This window comes from Psammomys obesus, unplaced genomic scaffold (assembly GCF_907164565.1).
Source record: "Psammomys obesus unplaced genomic scaffold, mPsaObe1.curated_primary_1811, whole genome shotgun sequence".
NCBI classification, from domain to species: domain Eukaryota; kingdom Metazoa; phylum Chordata; class Mammalia; order Rodentia; family Muridae; genus Psammomys; species Psammomys obesus.
The window spans coordinates 17,974,654-17,997,378 of record NW_026596040.1 but is presented as its reverse complement, the minus strand read 5'-3'; the positions used below and the strand labels follow the sequence as shown (position 1 = coordinate 17,997,378).

The following is a 22,725-nucleotide window of genomic DNA, read 5'->3' as shown; positions in this document are numbered from 1 at the left end:
AGGCTACTACCAGCAACGGTGACATTAGCTACTATTCTTATAAGGGGCTTTCCATTCAGAGATCTAGGCCAAAGGTCATCAGTGTTTTTCTGTTCAAACCCTGTCTGTGGAAGCTTGTCTGGGAAAGTACAAATTTGGAACATAACCATGACTACACTTGGCATGTCCTAAACAATGGTCAATCCGGTTGTTAAACTTCTTTTTACCTTTCTTCTAATCACAGCTGAATCACCAGTTCCAATAATCTCCATTATTCAGTCGCTCCCACCCCATATGGGTAACTGGGAGGTTCTGGCACACAGTCTGGGTCACTGTCAACAATTCACCAATACTGTCAACACAGTGCTTCACTCGGGCCAATTACTTCCAACTGTTTTCTGTGTGCCCCAACAACCTCTGCGTAGCTCATGAATAGCCATACACCTCCCTGAGGAGACTTTAGCAGAACACTTAATTGCCTCACTGAACAAAGGCTGTGTCCTGAAACATAGCCAACTTGGCAGAGGTCAGTCCCCTCAGAGCTGCGGTTCATGTCTGGAGAGACTAGTGAAGACAAAATGGAGGGTCTCAGGAGCATCAAGAGATTAAGAGCACCCAGGTTCGGTTCCTAGCACCCACATGGAGGCTCACAATTCCAACTCCCCTTCCAGGAGCTGTTCTAACCTCCACAGGCACCAGGCACACATCCGTACAGGCAACCACTCTTACACGTAGAGTAAGTCTTTTCAAAACAGACCCACACAAGAGCTCAGGCTGGGAACAGAACCCCTGTCCTGCCAGGGCTCCCTTTAAATCATCCCTAAACTGCACTGTGCAGTATTCATTGTGCTTGTCACTGGCTTGATGGAGCTTGGATACAGCAGGAATTGGGAGGTTTCCTGACAGTTGGAATCGTTCAAATTCCTACTTGCTGGGTCACATGTTTCAACAGCAAGCAATCTCTTAACCCCATAAACTGGCTGCTGTTCGCTGCCTGGGACAGCAGGAGAGGCAGAGATGACAAGGATGGGCCTGACCAGTCAGAAAGAACAGCTCTCTTCCTTCAGTCCTCCTGAAGCCAAATCCAAGGTGAGCGCTGAGGGCACAGCAAGTGGCAATGAGAATCCTGCCTGTAAAACAAAAATACTAGCTCAGAAAGTAAGGGTAGCATTTAACCCAAGTGGCTTGTGGTGGGACACATCCATCCTTTCCTCTTAAAAAGCACCCTGGGTCCCCTTTCTATCCTCTACCCCCACCCCTGTAAGTACCCTATAAGTGTGCCCCCAGCTGCAAGGCACAAACCCAAGCTCTGATTTAGGCTTCTTTCAGGACTTGTGGGTAAATTCACCCTGATGCCCTCAGCCACCTTCTCCACAGAAAAGCCCCTTCCGGGACTGGCACTGGCACGTTTCCTGTCAGCCTCATGACAGCTTCCCAGGGTAGAGCCTAGGCCACTGTTTCTTCTCTGACGAAGAATGAGAGTTCCGGAGTGCGGACATCCATCCATCACTCCACCACACGCCTAAGTTCAAAGCTCTTAAAAATTTTTTTTCCCACCTCAGGACAAAAGCTTAAGACTCGTCATCTGGGAAAATGGCTCACAGGAAATTTTGGCCCCAGCTTCTCGAACAAGGGAATGGGAAACTGACAGCCAAAGGGGGAAGGCAGGGTCATGGCCTCAGGCACCGGACCAGATCCTGTGAATGGCAGGGTCTAAGCCCAGTGCTGGTACAGGCAGCATTAGCCAGGAGGCTCCCCGGCTTGGAGGGAGGGAAAATAAGAGCTGGCACTGCCTTTGGAAACTAGAAAATGAGTAGTTATCTGGGAATCATTGCCAGTCATGAAACTCGAGAAAGCCAACACAATGAGCTGGCTGCCCCTCTGGTGGACACGCCACACACCGTGGCTAACAGCAGTGGCCAGACTTGGGTCAAAGCACCACAAGGGGGTTGGCGGAGTGAATATGCACATATATTCCTCAGATCAAACCGGACCAGCTGAGCTCAGGGAGGTGGGAGCGGGAGGGTGGAGTGCCTGGCATGACCCCCACACATCAGAAACGGGAGGCAGAAAAATGAATGTGTGGTGGCCTAAACTCAAAACACAAGCCCAACCAACCAACCAACCCAGACATTTTGAGAATACTTGTTGACGAAACACTGGCAATGGGCACCTCTGCCCTGTCACAGAGCTGAGGTCTCCCCAAAGGTAGGGAGGATGGCAGGGAACTGGGGAGACCCCAGGAGCCGAGCAAGAAGGTCATGAAATGTAGCTTCAAAATGAGTGCTTAGAGTGTAACCATTTTTACTTTAGTTTGTGCCCTCGTGCACTGTGGCAAGTGTGTGCAAGTCACAGAAGAGGACAGCTTTGGAGTCAGTTTTTCTCTTTACCATGTGAGTGGGAACTTTGTCCCTTTTAAATCAAAGAAACCAACAGCAATTTTGCTTAAAAAAGCATACTAATGAAGAGGAATCTTTAAGATGCAACAGGAAGCTCAGATGGTGACCACAGAAGCAGCAGGACTAACGGCCAGCAGAACAGAGCCGGGTGGCTGGCAGGGACAGCCAGGCTCTAGACGGGTGGAGGAAGCACTTGCATATAAATCTGGGAGAATCTGTGTTTTATTGTTATAAAGTCATTAAGCTACTGGGCAGGCTGTCTCCTGAAATTGAGAGGTGTACTCTGTCCCTAGGGAAATGTCAGCCAAGGACGGGATTTACTGAGCTGTTGAAAGTGAAAGAGAAAGCGTAATTGTGGAAGTGAGGCGGAGGAGGTAGGAAGTGGGGCCATTTCACACGCAGGGCTGGCACAGAGCTCCAGGGCAAACTGGCAGTGATGCCTCTGTGTGTACTGTTCCCTGCCCTCATCCTGACTCTCCAAACCAGCCCAACCAAGCAGCCTCTACTCCCACAACCATCCCCTATGAAATTGCTCTCCTTTCCACACACATTCTTACTTACTTACTAAAGTGAAACTCCAACCCTCCAACAGCAAGTTTGACTTCTCTAAATTCTGTTTCTATTTTACCTACGAAGTTTCCCATTCCCATCAATTTAGCTGATTATCTCTTTCAGAAGGCAGCCGAACAGAAGAAACAGAATTCTAAATCATACATCCGTTAGTACCATTGCTTCGGTCAGCAGGGCAGCACCAGTGTCAGAATTCTAGATTTTGCCATAAAAATATCAAACCCTTGCTTCAAGAACCAGAGACACTCCTCGGCAGAGCCTTCTGAAGCTCGAGCTGCCTCATGAGAGGTAAAAGGGGAGATCCTTTCTCATTTTTTTCCTTTTTTTTTGGTTTTTCAAGACAATTTCTCTATGTAGCCCTGGCTGTCCTAGAACTCACTTTGTAGACCAGGCTGGCCTCAAACTCTGAGATCCACCTGCCTCTGCCTCCCAAGTGCTGAGGTTAAAGGCATGCCTCATGATCCTTTCTCATTTAAAACTGCATGTTGGCCAGGAAAAGAGATGTACAAATAACTTTCTTAACATGAGGAAGGTGCATAAATCGATTATAACATGACTTAGCATAATCATACCTTTAAAAAAATGCTCATATACAAAGATGTATATGACAAAATGGCATAGACAACCCTCCCCCAACACACACACTCTAAGACTGATAAAATAGAACCAGCTAAGGCTAAGAATAAAGGCCTGGGACCTGAGTTCAATCCTTATAACATACATAGAAAACTGGACATGACAATGCATATAAAGTTTTCAGGCTAGCCCAGGTCCCAAGAAGAGATGCGATCTCAAAATAAGATTGGCAGCTCCAGAGGAATGATACACACACACACACACACACACACACACACACACCCTCTCTCTCTCTCTCCCCCCATCCCACCCTCCTCTCTAAGAGAACCAAAGGCAACTTCAGAAATGAAGCCAATGAAATCAGAAATTCAATGGCTTGGATAAATGCCAAGGTGGACAGAGCTAAAAGCAGAATTAGTGAGGTAAGCACAAAGGACAAAGAATACAGCACAGAGAACAATAAAAGACAGGAGAGGTTCAGTATCCATCTTAAAACCCCAGACTGGAGGAACAGCCACCAAAGATGACATGGGTTCCAAAAAAAATCATGTAGAATTTTCTTAGAAAATAAATAGAAATAAGCTAAACATGAAGGTCAAAAGAGAGGGTGGAAGAAAATGGATTCATACGTTATAAGAAGGGTAATTTTAAAGCGTACTAGGGTGTACCCTCTGCCTGACCTCCACCTGTGGAGATGTAGGAGAGGCATCCTCAGTGTCCGGAAGTCCACAGGACAGGCTGAGAGCAGCTGATCCCTGAGAAGGGCCACAAGGTCCAAACTACTTTGGTTAATTGAATCCTGGAGTTTTCCTATAAATTCCGCCAGATCACATAATATTCTACTGTATTACAGCCACCATTTTCACCCTTAATGCCTACCTAAAGTGTTGGGTTTTGTAGCGTGATTAATCTGGCGATAAAACCAGGGCATACACTGATGACAAGAACCCCATCTTGTGGCAACATGTTTCACAGCCTCATACAGCTATCTTCCCTGTTGCCATTCAGAAGTTAAATCTGTGGTGAGAAGTTATCATTTTATCTGCTTCCGCAGACAGAATTTCTGACCCAGCATTTATCTCGTGTCTGCGGCAGCACCGGCGTATGCAGTAAATCTGTGCAGCACAGTAATTTGGGGCTTTGTGAGTTATTTTCAAGGGAAAGCTGGTAGGCTTTGCACAGCTTACTGCAGGAATATTTTAAGAGGAGAGCAAACACTGGCTTTGGGTTAGCTTCTGAAATATCATCCGAGGCTTCTGACGTTCCGCTCCTCCAAGATAAACTGACTCTGCTAAAGCAATCACAGGAAAGTCCTCAAACCCACAAGCAACGACACCCCGGCGATCAGCACGCACAATGAGCCCCTGCTCGCCCTCTCTAGTGCACTGCCACTGTTACTCTTGCAACGGGATTCCTAACGAGGTTCTCTTCCCTTTCTACTTTAAACAAGAGTAAAAACAGACTCTGAAATGTCTTCATTTTCTCCTTCACTATGAACGCCACCCACTCTGAGCCTTCATCCACTGTTCCCGCTGTTTCCCTGGGGAAAATTTGAAAAGTGCGGCTGACAAGCTGAAAAGCGTAGTAAGTACTGAGCATTGCTAGGGCTGCTAACGAAGAGGCCGAGGGACCCGGGTGGTTATCTATTTATCTTCCTTAATTGTGAAAGCACCACCAACAGGCGCACTTCTCGTGAGCCAATTGAAACTAAACGCTTCTACCTGTCAAGATCTGTCTAAAGCTGCGGCTCTCAACCTTCCCAATGCAAGACCCCTTTAACACAGTTCCTCATGCTGTGGTGAACCCATCCATAAAATTATTTTGTTGCTACCTTATAACTGTAGTTTTGCTACTTTTATGAATCATAATGTAAATATCTGTTTTCCAATAGTCTTAGGTGACTCCTGTGAAAGGTGAAAGGGTCAGTCAAGCCCTCCCACGGGGTCACAACCCACAGGTTGGTAACTGTTGGACTAAACGGTTAAAAAGGACAGTAGATCAATAGTAAAACAGCTTTTTATTTGTTAATGTCGCATAAGAAATTTAAGCATGTTACACTATCTTAAAAAACACAACTAGCGCATTTGAAGAGAAGCCCCTCCCCCGCCCTAGCCCTGCTGCCCCATTCCCCTCATAAGTCAAGAATCTAAGAGAAGTGGCTGACCATACAGCAGCTCTGAGGAACCTCCATCCAGACTGCTTACATGATGACTAGGTTAATATTGCCTTCTTACAAAATTTTCTTCTCTTTTCTATTTAAAAAAAATTTGTAACCTTGATCACTTATTACAAAAAAATTCCATACAAAAGTTCAATATATTGAAAAACTGCTTTCCCCCCTCCCGCACAGCACCATTTTATATATAGCAGAGAATGATCAAGAGCAGACTGCCCACCTAGATAGAGCAATCTTCAAATTATGACCAGACACGCAGTGGTTTTCTCACCCTCCCCCTCCTTAAAAGAACTTAAAAAAAAAAAAATACATACACACATACAAAAAAAAAATGCCAAAAACTTGAGGGCCCCTTTCCAAACAGTACGGTTAGCTCAGTGTCAGTAATTCACATCTTGCAACAACGTGTATGGAGAGGGTTTCTTTTACAAAACTTTCAGTGTCAAAAAGGAAATTAAGGCCATCAGATTCGCAGCTTAAAAATTCACATAAAGGAAATACAAAAATATCGTGTGCTTCTGAGAAGGCTCCGCACTGTATACAGGGTTACCATGCTTCTATCTTGAGGAAGACAGGTGACTTGAAAAGCTCACATAATGGCACAGCTTCTATTGGATGCTCGTGAGGCTCCCTGAGAGAAGAAACAAGGGCAGAGTCAGTACCAACAATATTACAATGTTCTAGTTGTTTTGATTTGGGGTTTTGTGTTTGTTTGTTTGATATTTCCCTGTGTAGCCTTGGCTGTCCTGGACACGCTTTATAGACCAGGCTGGCCTCACATTCACAGAGATCCTAATACAATGTTCTAAACACAAACCATTTCAGATAGAGACATGAAAAACCCGAACTGCTGTCTTCTAACGGGCCTGCTCACGTCTCGCTCTTTCTGGCATTCTCTACAGGGTTTTCTTCCACAAATCCCACAACTGAGTTTCTACTGTGGTTACACCAGTTTTTCCCAGAAACAAATAAACGCTGATCTAAGCCTATAAATAGTCAAGAATTTCCCATTTAATTTAAAATAGGCTGAGGTTATGACCACAGCAAGATCTAATATAGATCAGTAAGAACAATTCTAAAAGGTGTCTAAAGTGCTACAACACGGATGGGCCTGGTGGTTCATGCCTGTAATCCCAGTATTTGAGGAGGCAGAAGCAGGTGGATCTCTGTGAGTTTGAGGCTAGCCTGGTCAACAAAGTGAGTCCAGGACAGCCAGGGCTACACAGAGAAACCCTGTCTCAAAAAACCAGGTAGATTAGATGGCTGGGTGGACTTGAGTTTGATTCCCACTATATTGTCAGCTCCAGGGGATGCTATGCCCTCTTCTGGCTTCCACAGGTACTGCATGGCTAGGTATAGAGATGAGCAGGCAAAACACTCAGACACAGAAGATAAAAAGGTTTTAAACCTTTAACGAGCTGGGACATTGCTCTTTGTCACTTGCCTAGCAAAACTCACTGCCCGCGTGACTTGTGCCTTGTTCCTAACTAGACTAAAACTGAAGATTATCAGTCCCACGGGCACAAATACTGACACTGTGCTCTTTGGCCCCTTTGACCTTCGAAGTGACCATCATCTATGATCATAAACGCAAAACCTCAAACCCCTTAGAGTTTTTCTTTTCTTCTCTCCCCAGTGTGCATAAATCTCGATGAGTCTGAATATGCCTACTTCCTCAGCGGCTCTAGAGTCAACTCTGTAGTTTGCCCAGGGACATTCTGATAGTCAGGTTCTCCTTTGCTGTGGACTGTGTGGAAACCCCAGGCCTCAGCAATGTGCACTACACCAACCTCATCCACTAGGCTTACAACGTCAACTCTCCCACACACCCAACAATACAACTGACAAACACATGCTTACACCCTCGTGACACAGTGTCCTGAGAAGCTGGGGCGGGTAGCTAGCTCAATGGCAGGCACTTCCCTAGCATGCAGGAGGGTCCTAGGTCTTGGGTCTGATCCACAGACCCACAAAACTGACAAAACACCCCACAAGTCTGGGTCCTTCCCTACCAAGGAGACTACTTACCTTCACCTTGAATGCTGGCTAGCCCGAGGCTTCCTTTTAAAGAATGCAATAAGGGCTTCTGGGCCCAACTTTTAAGAGGCCTAGGACCTGCCATTTTTACCATCTTTGCCAGATGCTGTTTTGTAAAGAAGCTTAGGCTGAGCTAATGAATCATGAGAATCACACTGAAAGAAAACTTTCAGCCCTAGCCAAACTCAAGCCACAGAATCATAGAGACTACGAAATAACTGTTTTTAAGCCCAAGTTTGGTGTATTCTACTGACAGTTCAAATACTATCATTTGTTCTTTCTATAATGCCCAAATAATGTCCTATCCTTCAAAAACACTGTCCAAGTGCCTTTTTCCACAGCTGTTTACAATGACACCAGAGGCTGAAAATGCTGTCTTTGCTGTCCAACCTGCCAGGGATCACCTATCCTCAAATGCTATCCCATGTCTGGTCACTGTGAGGTCTCCACTGACAGTAGGAAATGGATCCTGTGCTGGTTCTTCATTAAAGCCAATATAGTGTTCATTTTAACTATGCCAGCATCCAGATTAAATAAAATCTACCGTCGGTGATTACCCAAGTGGGGTTACACACATGAGGTCTGCGGAGAGCCGGACTAGTGAGAGAAGATGTAGATGTAGTGGTTTGAATAGGAATGTTCCCCTAAGCTCTGTATTTGAATGTTTAATCACCAGAGAATGGCTCTATTGGAAAAGATTAGAAGGATTAGGAGGTGTGTCCTTGTTGCAGGAAGTGTATCACTGAGGGTGGGCTTTGAGGTTTCAAAAGCTTCACCAGGCCTAGTCTGTCCGTCTGCCTACAATCAGGAATTAGCTCTCAATTACTTCTCCAGCACCATGCCTGCTGCCACACTCTCCACCATGATGATAATAAACTGTGAAGCTGGAGTCCCCAACTAAATGTTTTCTTTCATGAAAATTGCCTTGATCGTGGTGTCACTTCACAGCAATAGACTAGTGACTAAGACACAAGGCCAACCTAGATTACAAATATGGAGACAAGACCAAGTAATGACCACACTCAACAGCTTGAAATAGTCCACTGCTTTGCACACTACTCGCTGAGTACACACACCAAGCGAGTGGGCAGCTACTACCTGGGGTCACGAGTGGAAAGAAACCCACAAGGGCTTTCAGGAATTTTATCACTAGAAATTAAAGTAGAGCAGTACCTGCTGGTGGAAACGCTCCTCCTCAACGGCTACTCCAAGGGGCTCCTCCTCCTCCTCCTCCTCCTCAGGCATGGTTGTTTTGAAGACTGTGCTTCTCTGAGCAACCTCCTACCGCAACAAACAAACTTCCCGTCAGAAGGGGGAAGGAGCCTTTCCTTGGCCAGGGACAGCACTGCTACATCAGGGACCTTTTTTAAGCCGTTTCATCAGCAGCTTTAGCTAGTGAATTCTGCATAATTAGTAGCAGTTAGAAGACTTTCAATTTTTCCTGCAGGGGAGTTACTGCTATCCAATTTGAAATACCCACTGAGCAGTTTCTAATGCTTTTTATTCTGTTCTGTTACTAAAAATTCTGTGCAAGTGATTTGGCATACTAAATTCTTTATAAAACTCAACATGAATTCTGCTTAAAGAGCTTAGCTCCTAGCAAAGAAAAGGTGCTAAATAAATGCTGAATAAAACAGAGCTAGAGGCTAACTGATGTGACCTCAGGGACCATGGTGGCAGCAAGAGCACCTGAGTATGTGAAGACAAAGACAGTACCTTTCATTCCATCCGGAAATGGAACCAGGACGGATTGGCACTATTTACTAGTAACATACCACTGAGGTCCAGCTGTATTGTAAGGAAACAGAGCAATGATCACTCAGAAAGGTACAATACAAAGTACCTATTTACATTTTCTACTAAAGTGTTCAAGTACTAATTACTTTCCTGGAGAGAATGCTGAGCTGGGACACGGCTGCCATGTTTAAGCATAAGGCTAACCTGATGACCTAGCAGCTAGTGTGTCTTACAGAGTGCTTGAGTCCAAAGGTCAAGAGAGACCTGCACAGTGGAACTGCTTCAGCGGGAGCTGCTCTGAAATGTAACAGAGCCCTGCTTAAAAACAAAAGGCTAAGAACCCAGAAAGACCGTGACACACACCCATCAGTGTGCAGCACCTCCAACGACACATTTGTAGACAAAGCGGGGTGCCCTGAGCTTGTGCGGCAGGACTAAGGAGGCCTCAGCCCGAGGCTTCGGTTCTGCAGAGTCCTTCTTCACAGACAGACAGTGCACATGTATTCCTCTGCTTTAATCAAAACAGCAGCAGCAGCATGAACACTGCTATTACCCTGTTGTTGTTTCCTCAGACAGGGTTTCTCTGTGTAGCCCTGCTGTTCTGAAACTCACTCTAGATCAAGTTGGCCTCCAGACTGCTGGGAATAAAGTCATGCCACCACGGGCCAACAAGAACAGCAGTACATTCCAGCACCTGATTCCTTACATCAAACATGAAGTGCAGCTATAGATCTTGGACAAGAATCCCAGAACTGATGTGGTAAAAATGCTGAAGAGGAACACACTGCAATCTTGCCTTAGTTTCCTGAGCCCCAAGAACTAGTAAGGTGGACAACAAAACATTTACTAGGTTAACAGCTTAAGTATTTATCAGGTGAACATACTGTCCAGGATGCTGTTTTGATAAAATGTGAGCATTCAAATGTGAAATTACTCAAAGTCCCAAAGCCAATGAGCAGTGGAGACAGAAACTAACCAGCACAAATAGGCTAATAAATTAATATCCTATGAAACACTATCTTGGCAGCCTTGGTCTGACTGAAGTTGTACAGAGAACCTTCAAGGAAAAGGGGTCGTACCTCTCCCTGAGAATTCTTCAATATAACCTTCACATCTTCACCAGTGCCCCAAGAGTTCTGGTTCTTCCAGATGAGGTCAGTTGGAGGACTAGCTGTGACTCCAGCATTTGCAGCCCATACCTGGGAAAGAGAAAAGACATCAGTCCACCAAACCAGCACTCATAGTTCAAGTTCAGCAACATGATCAGACTGTCACATCTAAATGTCAGAGAACCTGTTCCAGCTAGCCTGTGGTCCCCACAGCTCGGAGCTTCTGTAGGCATTCGGCTTCCTCACATGACAAACATATGGACACATGAGCCCCAGAAATCAAGCTGCCACATTCTGACCTAGCTCTTCCACTAAGCAACTGACCTACAACAAATTTTTGTTCTTTCTTCATCCACAAAAGTAGGGCAACAATGGAACCTACAATAGGTGAGATTGTTGATATAGAGGGATGAGCAATGAAATCCTCACACTGACACACACACACACACACACACCACAGAACTCCAGTTTCAACAAAGAAGATGACCTTGCTGAATCGTTCAGGGAGAGTGGCCCATCCCCAATCAGAGACAATGTCACAGTGCCCCAGCACATCTCAGCTTCTGCTCTACAGAGAATGCAGAAAATGTTCTAGGTAGGACATAATTGCTACTGAAATAAGCCAAGGAAAATAAATACATTCTCCTCATCAGCATGGAACTCCTGCCATATTTTTATGTATTTTTTGGCAGAGGAAAAAAGGTAGAATGGGAAAAAAGTGGCAATCAGAAAACCCAAGACTAAAGGGCTACAGAGAAAGAGCTCAGTGGTTAAGTGTGCACTGTTCTTGCGAAGAACCAGGTTCAAGGCTCAGAACCCATATTGGGCTGCTCACTGACCACATCTAACTCCAGTTTTAGGGGATCTGGAGTTGGCCCCCTTGGGCATGTACATACATGTGATACAACAAGACACAGACATACATATTAAAAAAAAGGAAAAGGAAAAGAAAACCTAAGTGTAAATCCTCAACAAATCTAATAACAAACAAAGCTAACCCTAACCTAATCTAACAATAAATAAAGCTGGGCTTGCTGGCATAAACATGTAATCCTAACACTCAGGGAGGGAGAGAAAAGCAATCTTTGTGAGTTCCAGTCAAGCCTGGTCTATCTACAAAGGGAACCCAGGACAGCAATGCTACACAGAGAAACCCTGTCTCAAAAAAACAAAAAGGCATGTAAGTAAGAAATAAATAAACAAGCAAATGAATAAATGAATGAAATGGGTAGAGAAAAAAAAAGTCTGTAACTGGTTGTAAAATACAAAGGATTTGATCACCCAAAATGCAAATGACAAATCCAAGCCTATGGGGGAAGTCTATGAATCTCTAAGAAACAAACCCGTCCTCCCTTAAGTAGTTTTCCTGTCTTAGAAAAATCAGGCTGTGGGGTTGGTTCTACTCCTGCATCAGGTGGACTTGTTCTTAAAGTACTTAAGCCCCCAAAAGGGGTGACTGGACCTTTATACCTGAAAGAACTGAGTTACTCCTCTAAGCAGAACGGAACATGGAGGTTTCCAGATCAACCATGAGCATTACAACAGACACGGGCATCTACCAGGATGACACTGAAAACTGGAACAGATCTGGTCTGCTTTTAGATATAGTGCAGTGTGTTTCTGGTTCTGAGCTCTGAAGATACTGTCCCTAATCTACATGGAATCAGATAGTTGACTTAGTGTGAGTAAGAACATGTCAGTATGAGGCTCAGTGCCTGAAAAGCAGCTAACCAAATGAATAAGAGATATGCTGTGCACCCACGTTTCAAAAACTGTTAGCATGTCCAGATAATTTTTGTACTGATATGATATTCTGGATTTTTATGTATTTTGTTTTTTTTGAAGACAGATTTCTCTGTATCGGGCTAGCTGTCTTAGAACTCACTCTGTAGACAAGGCTGGCTTCTAACTCAGAGATGCCTCCACTTCTCCTTTCCTGGTGCTGAGATTAAAGGTGTGCACCACTATGCCCTGCTTTGCGGTCATATTCTGAACATTTAGAATTTTATACCTTCGTAAGTTTTTAAACTATACCAACAAATGTTTAAAGGCATATTTAGGGTTTTCATCTCTGTTCTGGGTCTTCAGACTGATTCTTGCAATTTGCCTTGTACACTGTCATAGGAAAATCTCCCTCATTATATCCCCAAATGCCAATCATACTTAATGCGAGCTACTAAAATAAAGATGTACTACATCATCTCATAGGATAACAGTTCTTCCATAAAACACCTACAGGAGCAATCTCTTAAGTCCCTGGGGCATTACATCCACTGGGAAAAAGCAGATGATTGGCATAATGGCTCCACATTGAGAGAATATTCAAATCTCAATCTTCTGAATTAAAACACCAATTCTTTTAGAGACGTTACGCACTTTTTCCAATATAAATAATAAAACTAAGCAATCCTCTCTCACTATAATTACTAAGGAGAAGAACAGAGGAGTTAGGATATTTGTTCTCATTTGCACCCATTATTACAATATTAACACCTGCTACTTTCAGAGAGATGTCAAAGCTCTCTACACTTTAAAGGAGTTCCAAGTTGTACTTTGAGGCTTTGATCTTAAACATTAAGGTTTGTACTGAAATTATAACTATGTGAGAGACTGAGACAGAATTGTGATCCTTCAAAGTCAGCCTGGGCTATAGAGGAGACTAAGGAGGGGAGGGGAAGCTGGTATGGTGGTCTCAGCCTTTAACCCCAGCATTCAGGAGGCAGAGGCAAAGAAAACTTCCATTAGCTCAGGCCAACCTGTTCTACAGGGCAAGTTCTGAGACAGCCAAGAGACCTTGTCGCAACAAAACAAAAGAAAACAAAACCCAAACAACACACATAATACAAGGGGGTTTCTAGAAGATACAGGATCTCATATAGCCCATGTTGGCCTCAAGCTCACTGTGTAGCTGTGAATGACCTTTTAGACTCCTGACCTCCATTTCCCAAGTGCTAGGACTGCAAGTGTGTGATCGCCACACCCAACAGTACTTGCTATTTTTCTTTCAAGAACCCATAAACACCATCAGGAGTCACATCTACATTCTTCAAGGATGAAAACACCTTCTTTAAGATCATGTTAACACATTTTACTGCTTCATAATTATCATGCTAAGCAAAAACGAAACATTTGTTTGCTCTATGATTTATATTTCTCTAAGCTTGGTATGTTATTGTTTAAAATGTAGTATTTCAGAACATATCAGAAAGCCAAATCAGAAGAATTAGAAAGCCATTTAGCCCATCTTTCAAAATCTATACTCAAAAAGCATACTATTCTGAATAATACCAGGGTACTGTCCCCACAAGAGGACCTACTTATATGGTTTTATAGGTGCCTTCAGAGTCCAGAAGAGGGTGTCAGGTGCCCTGGAGCTGAATTCCCAGGTGGTTTTAAGCCACCCCGGGTGGGTGCTGGGACTTAACTGATCCTCTGGAAGATCAGCAAGTGGGTGTTTTGTTTAGTATTTCAAGACCTGGTTTCTCTGTGTAATCCTGGCTATCTTGGAACTTGCTCTTCAGACAAGGCTGGCCTTGAACTAGAGATCCACCTGTCTTTGTTTCCCAAGGCCTAGGGTTAAAAATGTGCGCTTTTTTTTTTTTTTTTTTTTTTGGTTTTTACTTACAGCTCCCTCATTTTTTTTTTCTTCCAATTGTTTTTAAATTCCTTGAGATTCTCGTACAGTGAATTTTGTGCATATTCATGACCTACCCCAGCTCTTCACCTTATGAAACCCTCCCAGGCCTTCTCATTTACCTTTGAGCTTACTTTTTTTCTTTCCCCATCAAGTCCAGTTGCCCAACCTATTTTGGGGCTGAAGCCTGGTGCAGCAGTGTGGCCAGCCACTCAGGAGTCACATATTAAAGGGAAACTGGGTCTCCTTTTCCCAGTGCTATCAAATGCCAATGGCTCCTCAGCTAGTGCTGAGGCTTCATACCTGTGTTCCTGCTGTGTGCTTGATTTCACCTGGCTGGAGCTACAGCAAGTGCTCATAACTGGTCCATCTCCCCAGCCCAAGAGAGCATTTTCTGAGTCTTACTAATATGCAGGCTAGGGTGGCTTTGAACTTATAACGTTCTGCCTCAACCTCCAATCGGTAGAGTTGCAGGTATGTGCCAACTAAACCTAACTGCTGAAGGACATGTTAGAAATCCAAGCCTGCAGCTCCAACCCTGAAAATAGCGAAGGGTAAAGTGGATCGCAAAGATATAAAACATTAAAGCTTGTCCAGGGAGACTTAGGCAGCTGCTGTTTTAGGTGGATGATGGTAATAGCTTCCTACAATTCTTCATGCCCTGCAAAATCCTGGGTTGCATTAGGCTGCAAGTATCAGTAACTACTTCATACTTACTGAAACAGACAAATAATCCAAACGTCAATTCTTGTCAACACTCTAAGACAAAGTTTTAAGAACTTTAATAGCACACACAATACCCTACTAAAAAAGCCCATTTCTAAAATGGTTCTCTTTCACCAAACTATTGTTTCATTTCTTCTCACAACTATTTCATCTGTGACTAAGATAACGAATGAGGTTAGATGACTGAGTTATGGTTGGATGGCGACCGATTTCACTTACTGTAACAGTCTGGCCTGCCTTCAGCACATATCTTGAGGTATATTTGTAACTGACTGATGTGTCTCCAATTTTTCTGATCATCTCCCAGCCTCCCATTGGTTGATCCTAGTCACAAAACACAATATAACAAGGTTACTTCACATATATAGAAAACTATGAAATTATCAAATCCATAACCCATACATATTCTTCGAAGCTGCTTTCCCAGGATACACAATGAACTTTGTTTCTCAGCAAACAGTAACTTTTAAAGGGGAACAAAACTGAGGAGAATTGAAAATCACAACAAGGGATCATGTTCACTGCTAAATCAGATGGGTCTTTCAGACTTACAACACAACCCAGCCATCAAAACCACAAACAAAGCACCTAAAATGTGATGGTTTTCTGTTTCTAAATCACATACACTTATGGCTAACAAAGATAAAGAAAAAAAAATTGTTTGTCTCCCTTATCTGTGCCAGCTTTGCCCAAATTAAGCTGATCGTGAAAATGTAAAACCAAGCGGAAGAAGCAATAAGCTGGGCCTAGCTGACCACTGTTACTCAGCCCCGCCTGCCCAGTGAGGAGCCGTAAGGACAGCAAAGCAATGAGGTTCACTCCAGGCTGGTGGTAGCTGCTCACTCCTGATGGCTGTGCCTCTGCAATCTGGAAACATCAGGACTGCACAATGGCTGCTACTGTTTGCTAGTTGTGGCAACCAGCCTGGGGCCCAGACTCTCCTGGATATGCCTGTGCTATCTGACTCATTTAAATGCTTATAAGACACACAGCAGTTCTAATAATATGGTCAGAAAGGCAGAGATCTCAAACATTTTTAGCAGACCCTGAACATATGGCTCAAAAGACATTCTCTCCCCTGTGTCCCAAGACTCTGCTTCCTCCAGCACCATCCCACATGCTCACTATGCCATCAAAACCACAGGGCTCTTTAAAGTCCCAGTTCTAAACCTCAGAAATCCTGTGGTCGACACTTGGCTTTTCACACAAACTATTACAAGATGGAGATTCATGCTGTTGATGTTTATATAAATCAGATCATGAGTATTTGTTTATTCATTGACTTTTCAGAGTTCAACACAGATGAGCATGCACCCACATCCTTTTTTATTAATGGCTGCAACTTCTTCACCAACTGGATAAGGAGAATTTATAATTCATCTTTGGGAGGGCCATCATGAAATAGCTAAGTCTGCATTGAAGGGGTACTTAGCTTTATAAAGCAAGATTAACAAGGAAAATCTCAGGCTGGTAAAATGGTTCAGTGGGTGCTGGTGCTTGCCACCAAGCCTGATAACCTGCGTTCAGTTCCTGAATCCATTGGAAGAAGAGATGATTGCTCTGACCTCCACACCCAGCAGTAGCACATAGACACCTTCTCTACCACCACAATAAATAAACATAAGAAAAAAAATCAAAGAAAATGTTCAGGCCACAAAACGCTTTAGATTTACTAAAACACACCCAAGAAGTACAGCTATTACCACACACAGCAGCCCAGCAGCCTGCAAAGCCAGGCCTGAGAAAAATGGGTTGATTCTTTTACCTGTTCAGAAGTGTTCTTCAAGCGAATAAACTTCCCATCGACATCTATCTCTTCAATGCACACATTCCCCGTGGCTGAAGCAGAGTGGGAAATGCTAACACTACTGCTTGCCTCCGACTCTTCCACATCAACTCTCTTCCGCTTTCCTCTAGTGGTGCGCACACTGCGGCTGGAAGATGCTCTGGACACGGTCACCCGGGAAGAAGGACTCGGAGACAGCTTTAACCTACGTGGAGAAAGAAGAGCTCTGCCAACGAGTCGAAGCACCTGCCTCACCTAGGCTTTGGTCTACACAGGAAGTTCTAAAGCAAGTCACTCACCATGTTACACAAGGCCAATAAATCAATAAATGTCTTAACTAAGGTAGCATTGAGTCATACTGGAACACTCACATTACCAAAACATCTGAAATCTCCAATGAAAGAGCCAACCAATATTTAAAGTAATAATGATAAATTAAGATTTCTAAGGCCAGGCATAGTGGCACACACCTTTAATCCCAGCACTCTGGGAGGCAGAGACAGGTGGATCTTTGTGAGTTTGAGGCCAGCCTGGTCTACAAAGTGAGTCCAGGACAGCCAAGGCTACACAAAGAAAGCTTGTCTAGAAAAACCAAAAAGTGAGAGCATTTATAATGTAATTTCATTCCATTCAATACATTTGGATACATGCACTGAAAGAAATGCAAACCACTTTGTGGGGTTATTCACATTAGAGAATGCCTGGGGTTTCCTAGAGATTCTTTCAAATGCTTGTGTTCCTTGTACAGGATAGCTAAATCCTCCTTGGACAGCTCTTTACTCTGAACCATCAGCAAATGTCTTAATCTCGTGCATATATCTCTGAGACAGGAGAAAAGTTTTAACTTACAGCACTTTAGAGTCCTAAAATACCAAATTAAACAAACAAACAAACAAAAAAAAGTGAGAACAAGAACCAGCCTGTGGGCGTGAGAGGCCTGAGACCCTTACCGCTCTTCTTCGCCTTCCAAGAGCTTCCTGTAGGCGCTGATCTCCATGTCCAGGGCCAGCTTCACGTCAAGCAGCTGTTCATAATCATTGAGCTGCTGCTGCATCTGGTCCCTTATCTCTGCCATCTCCCTCTCTTTGTCAGACAGCATGCGGCGAGAGTTGTCTTTCTCTTTAGCAAGCATGTCCTCCAATTCTTGAATCCTTTCCAAACAGGCTCTAGACTTCAGAGTCAAAGGAACACATTTACTTTCTAGGGCCATTTCAACATCAGCACAAGGCAGCTATTTTAAACCATCCCCTGAGCTAGAAAGCAAGTACAGCCCTGCAGGAGCTCCAACTCTTAACTGAAAAGATCATGACTATGAGAAATTAAACCCCCAAATCCTTAAACTATAAAATACAAACCTTAAAAAAGTTTAGAGTAACAAAAGCCTAAGAAGAAATATTTCTCCTTACATTAAAGTTTGAAAATGTTCAAGTTTTCAGTGTTTGCCAAGTGAATGTTCACTCTACAGCTGCAGAAACGTCAACTGACTCTCCTACAGGATCCTCACTTCAGAAGGATCAATTAACTAAAGAAGGCCAGCATATTTTCTTCACAAAAGGAACATAAAAGGTTATGTAAGAATACACTTTGAAGAACTGCTAGTGAACATTCTAAAAACTGAAGCAAAGTGTCCTGGCTACCGGGCTGAATGTACCAGAGTATATTTACGATAGTCCAACTCCTGTTTGCTTAGCACACAAGGCAGAGATGTGTAAAATACTACTGGAAATATACAAGCTGTATTTGGCATACGGAGAGAAAAATCACACATCCTACATCAGGAAGTTCATCTTCAAAAACCTTGTAGCTCACCAGGTAATCATTCACTACGTTTCTCTGTGACAGAATTCATCTCAGTAGCCTCCGAAAATGACAAGGGTAATCAGCTCAAAAAGAATGATGGAGGCCAAGGCCCCAGAATCCCATGCACCCACACCAGCAGCACAGGCAGGGCCCTACTGAGGAAAATGAATACTGCAGTAATGGACTTTATTCCTGAACAAGTACAGGGTCAAAAATTTAAAGATGTGATGGGGTTCAACAAGTAACTACATGATAAAAACCAAGTTCCCCAGACTCAGAAGTCACAAATGTGCGAGAAAAGAAGCCAAAGAAGAACCTTTTAGTGTCAGACAAGTACATTATTCCTGCTTAACTGAATATATACATATATGACTAGATAGAAAAACAATTACAGATTATGGCTACTGTAAGTGAGCATGTGCACAACCTGTTCTGAGAAGATGGGTGTGTGCACAATCTATTCTATAAGAAGGCCCAGGTTTATGTGTGGGAGGGTGGGGGGTGTTAGTTAAAGCATGTTCTAAAGAACGCCTCGAAGCGGAGACAGCAGTGCACATTCTGTGTCCAGATCTTAACATTCACATGCCATTCTCAGGAAAAAAGAACCTTGTCCCATGGTAACACAAAATGCCACCAACAGGCAAACTAGAAAAGACACAAGAGAACTGTCCTGTTTCTACTTTAGACTTCTTAGAGAAATCTATGATTCCGGAGCTGGAGCAGGCAAAACACATGGTATGCCTAAAATCAGGTAATAAGATGATAGTGGAGTTGAGTTGGTTGTAGCATGCTTACAGAGAATGCACTTAGCTCTAAAACAGTGGTCAGACTGCAGAGGTGGCCTGGCAGTTAAGAGCTCTTGCTGCTTTTCCAGGGATCCCAAGTTTGGTTCCCAGCACCCACACTGGACGACAGCTCACAATCACCTCTAACTCCAGCCTCAGAGTCTAATGCCCTCTTCTGGCCTCCAAAGCCATCTGTACTCCCATGCATACACCACATGCAAATAAATATACAAGAAATAAAAATACAATTTAAAACCAATGCAGTGCTGAAAAGTAAGGAACCCCGTAAGTAGTGAAAGTGACAGCACTCCCAACAGTAGAGCCATGTGAGCCAATCAAATAATGCAGCGCTGGATTATAACCCAAAGCATTAAAAAATGCTCAAAATCCACACCAAGGAAACCAGGGGCTAGGGACCCTCTACAGAATAGTTCTACTCATAATAAATAATATAGGTCCCTCTCTCAGAGAAATGGAGCTTATTAATCCTTGCTCAGGTGGGCCAGACAGCAGGAAATGAAAAGCCAGTGACTATCAAGAATTAAAAGAAACTGGCAAATGCTACTGCAATCATACAGCCCGTTATTTGCATGCGGCCCTTGATAGGATGTGATTAAGCAGCCACTTGAAACCTGTCTAATCATGTGAAAAGCCCCAGAAAAACTGAGACTGAAGAGCATCTAATGGGATGCCAGGCCCATTCTCCTTCATACAATAAAGTCCTACAACACTGTTAGACCAGGAAAGAGCAGCTAAGTATGTGGTACCCTGCAACAGAAAAAGGGCAACAAGGAGGGAAAAAAAATCAGTGAAATCCAAATGTTCTGCAGTCTAGTCAAAAGCAAGATGCTACTGCCAGTTTCTGAGTTCGACCAATGTCCAGTGGTAATACAAGATACTACCAATAGGCAAACCAGAAGGCATAGGACTGTCCTGTTTCTAGTTTACTCTGTTTGACCAATGTCCTGTGGTAATACAAGATGGTACCAAGAGGCAAACCAGAAAAGACACAGGAGAACTGCCCTGTTTCTACTTTAGAATGAGTCTAAAATTAGACCAATACGAGGCTGGTGAAATGGCTCAGCCAGTGAAGGCCACTGCTGCCACGCCTGTCGACCGGAGCTCCGTCCCCAGGACCCACATGGCGAAAGGAGGAAACCAATTCCAGAAAAGTAGTCCTCTGACCTCCACTCAAGGCAGCCAGTGCAGACACAACAAAATTGAAAGAAAAACTACTTCAGGACTACAGCCTCAGATAACCTAACCACACTGCACTTATAGGACCATCTGGGAGGTGCCCACTCAGAAGTTCACAGACCGTGTCTTCACTTACTTCACATGTGGGGGGTAGAGGACACACACGAACACGCGAGTTGGGCAGAAGAGAAGAAAGTGCTCGCACCAAACCTGACAGCTGAAGCGCATGTGCCAGCACCCACGTGGAAGGAGGAGGTAGTCAGCTCCCATGCTCTTCCTCTCACCTCCACATGTGGGCCTCAGCACACACACCCGCCTCTACACACGTGCAACAGGAGTGAAGGAAAATCAACTACTCCTAACTCAGAAACTACTCAAGATTTGGACATGAGCACTGAGACAACGTACAGAAACCAAACATCTCTATTATACTGCTTCTCATAAAACAAAATTAAGAGTGAAGCTTACTCGATGTATAAAACCCTTTTTAAGCCATTATGAATTGTTTCATTATTTTAAATGAAAATGTTTATTAAATCTCTAGTTTCACCTGTGTAGAAATGTTAAAAATCCGAGATCAGTCCTATGGGCTTTCCAGATCTGCCCTCCACTCCTGGAGCCTAAGTCAGTGTCTACTACACAATGAAAGAAAGGATGAAATCATGTGCCTCCAAGCTCCTGCCTCCACAATACAGCTCTATGCCTGAAATCACATGATCGCAGGATTTTTTAAGCCTTCTACTTATTTTTATAGATCTGAGTGTTTTGCCTTCATATACATATGTGTACTGCGTGACTTCAGTGCCTGGTGCCACAACAGTAAGAGACTGTCGAACTGGAGGTAGAGATGGTTTTGAATCGTCCTCTGGGTGCTGGGAACCAAACCCAGATCCTCTGAGAGCACTAGCTGGTCTTACTACCACAGAGCCATTGTCCCAGCCCCAGGTTTTACTTGATTCCTAACACAGCGATACTCATCCATTTTGATACAGATGAAGTAGAGACTCCCATAGAGTCTGGCTGTTAGAAAACCAGAATCATGGGTGCTTCTAGTGTGCCTGCATAGACTCTGGCAGGCAGACTCGGACCACCAAACAAGTACTATATGAAATCCCTAATGTCCAAGCAATATCACTCTCATCTCCAGGTCGTCAGTCTTAAATTTAAGAAAGTCAGTAGCATAGGTCACATTCACAGAAGGAAACTCTTATGGCCCAACACCAGCATGATGAAATTACCATGACTCAACAACATTCAGACACACAATAGAAAAACTTCAAACACATTTTCTTTTCTTTTCCTCTCTCTCTCTCTCTCAGACTAAAAACACTTACCACATACTTATAACCACAGTACTTGAGAGTATAAGGCAGAAAGACTGGGGCAAGTCTTAAGCCTGCCCAGGTTACAAAGTCTGAAAACTACACTACAAAGTGGGATCAAAGAAGTATGTGTATATATGTGAACGTGTTCATTCATTCCTCAACATAAAACCTTCTACCAGGAATGAGCACAGGAGACTTTCCCTCTGCCCCGATAAATTAACAACTGCTCTAACAGAAGCAGTGCTCCTGTGTACTAAGACAGCAGGTGCCTAGAAACCCCAAGGACAACAGTTTAAAATTCACTAACCTGAAAGCACTTGTACGGAAGGCAGGATGAACAGGAGAAAAACAAGGCAGAGACTGAACCGGAGGCCAGAGGACCCAGACCTGGCTTCCAAGTCCCAGAACTTACTGCTATTTAACCACAGTCAGTCACAAACTCATCAGCTGTCTGTAAAACTAACATGAGGCCCAAGAGAAGCAACAGCCACACAAACAGGAGACACTGCCTAACAGAGAGCGTAGTTGGTGTCAACTGATCAAAGCAGAAAGCCTCCTTTCTAGAAGAGTGCCACTCAATGTTCCCCCAATTTGACACTGACGCCGCTACTTTCCAACACGGCAGTACAAAGAGAGAGGAACTTTCGGCTGAGCACTAGCATTAGGACTTCATAATAAAATAGGATCTGGGTATAAAAATGGGACCTCATCATTCAATCTTCCCTGGCCTCAGCCTTCCTAACCTCCTGATCTGGGGCCTAAAGAGCTAACTCAGTCAGTGAGGTGCTTGTCAAGCAATCATGAGGACCTGAGCTGGGAGTGGAGTGAGTGAGTGAGTGTGAGTGTGTGTGTGTGTGTGTGTGTGTGTGTGTGTGTGTGTGTGTGTGTG

The 22,725-nt window shown here is 43.9% G+C and overlaps 1 protein-coding gene across 3 annotated transcripts in view; it reads right to left on the bottom strand.

The window, feature by feature from the left end:
- Nucleotides 1-5,522: 5,522 nt before the first annotated feature.
- Nucleotides 5,523-22,725, bottom strand: part of Lmnb1 (lamin B1) — a 40,527-nt gene continuing 23,324 nt past the window's right edge. For all 3 annotated transcript variants that reach the window (XM_055622838.1, XM_055622839.1, XM_055622840.1), the window contains exons 6-11: nucleotides 17,680-17,900; nucleotides 16,709-16,934; nucleotides 15,163-15,267; nucleotides 10,554-10,673; nucleotides 8,911-9,018; nucleotides 5,523-6,331 (exon numbers count right to left, since the gene is read on the bottom strand). In XM_055622838.1, the coding sequence (XP_055478813.1) occupies nucleotides 6,290-6,331; nucleotides 8,911-9,018; nucleotides 10,554-10,673; nucleotides 15,163-15,267; nucleotides 16,709-16,934; nucleotides 17,680-17,900 (822 nt within the window). In that variant the 3' untranslated portion in view covers nucleotides 5,523-6,289. The remainder of the gene's footprint in view (nucleotides 6,332-8,910; nucleotides 9,019-10,553; nucleotides 10,674-15,162; nucleotides 15,268-16,708; nucleotides 16,935-17,679; nucleotides 17,901-22,725) is intronic.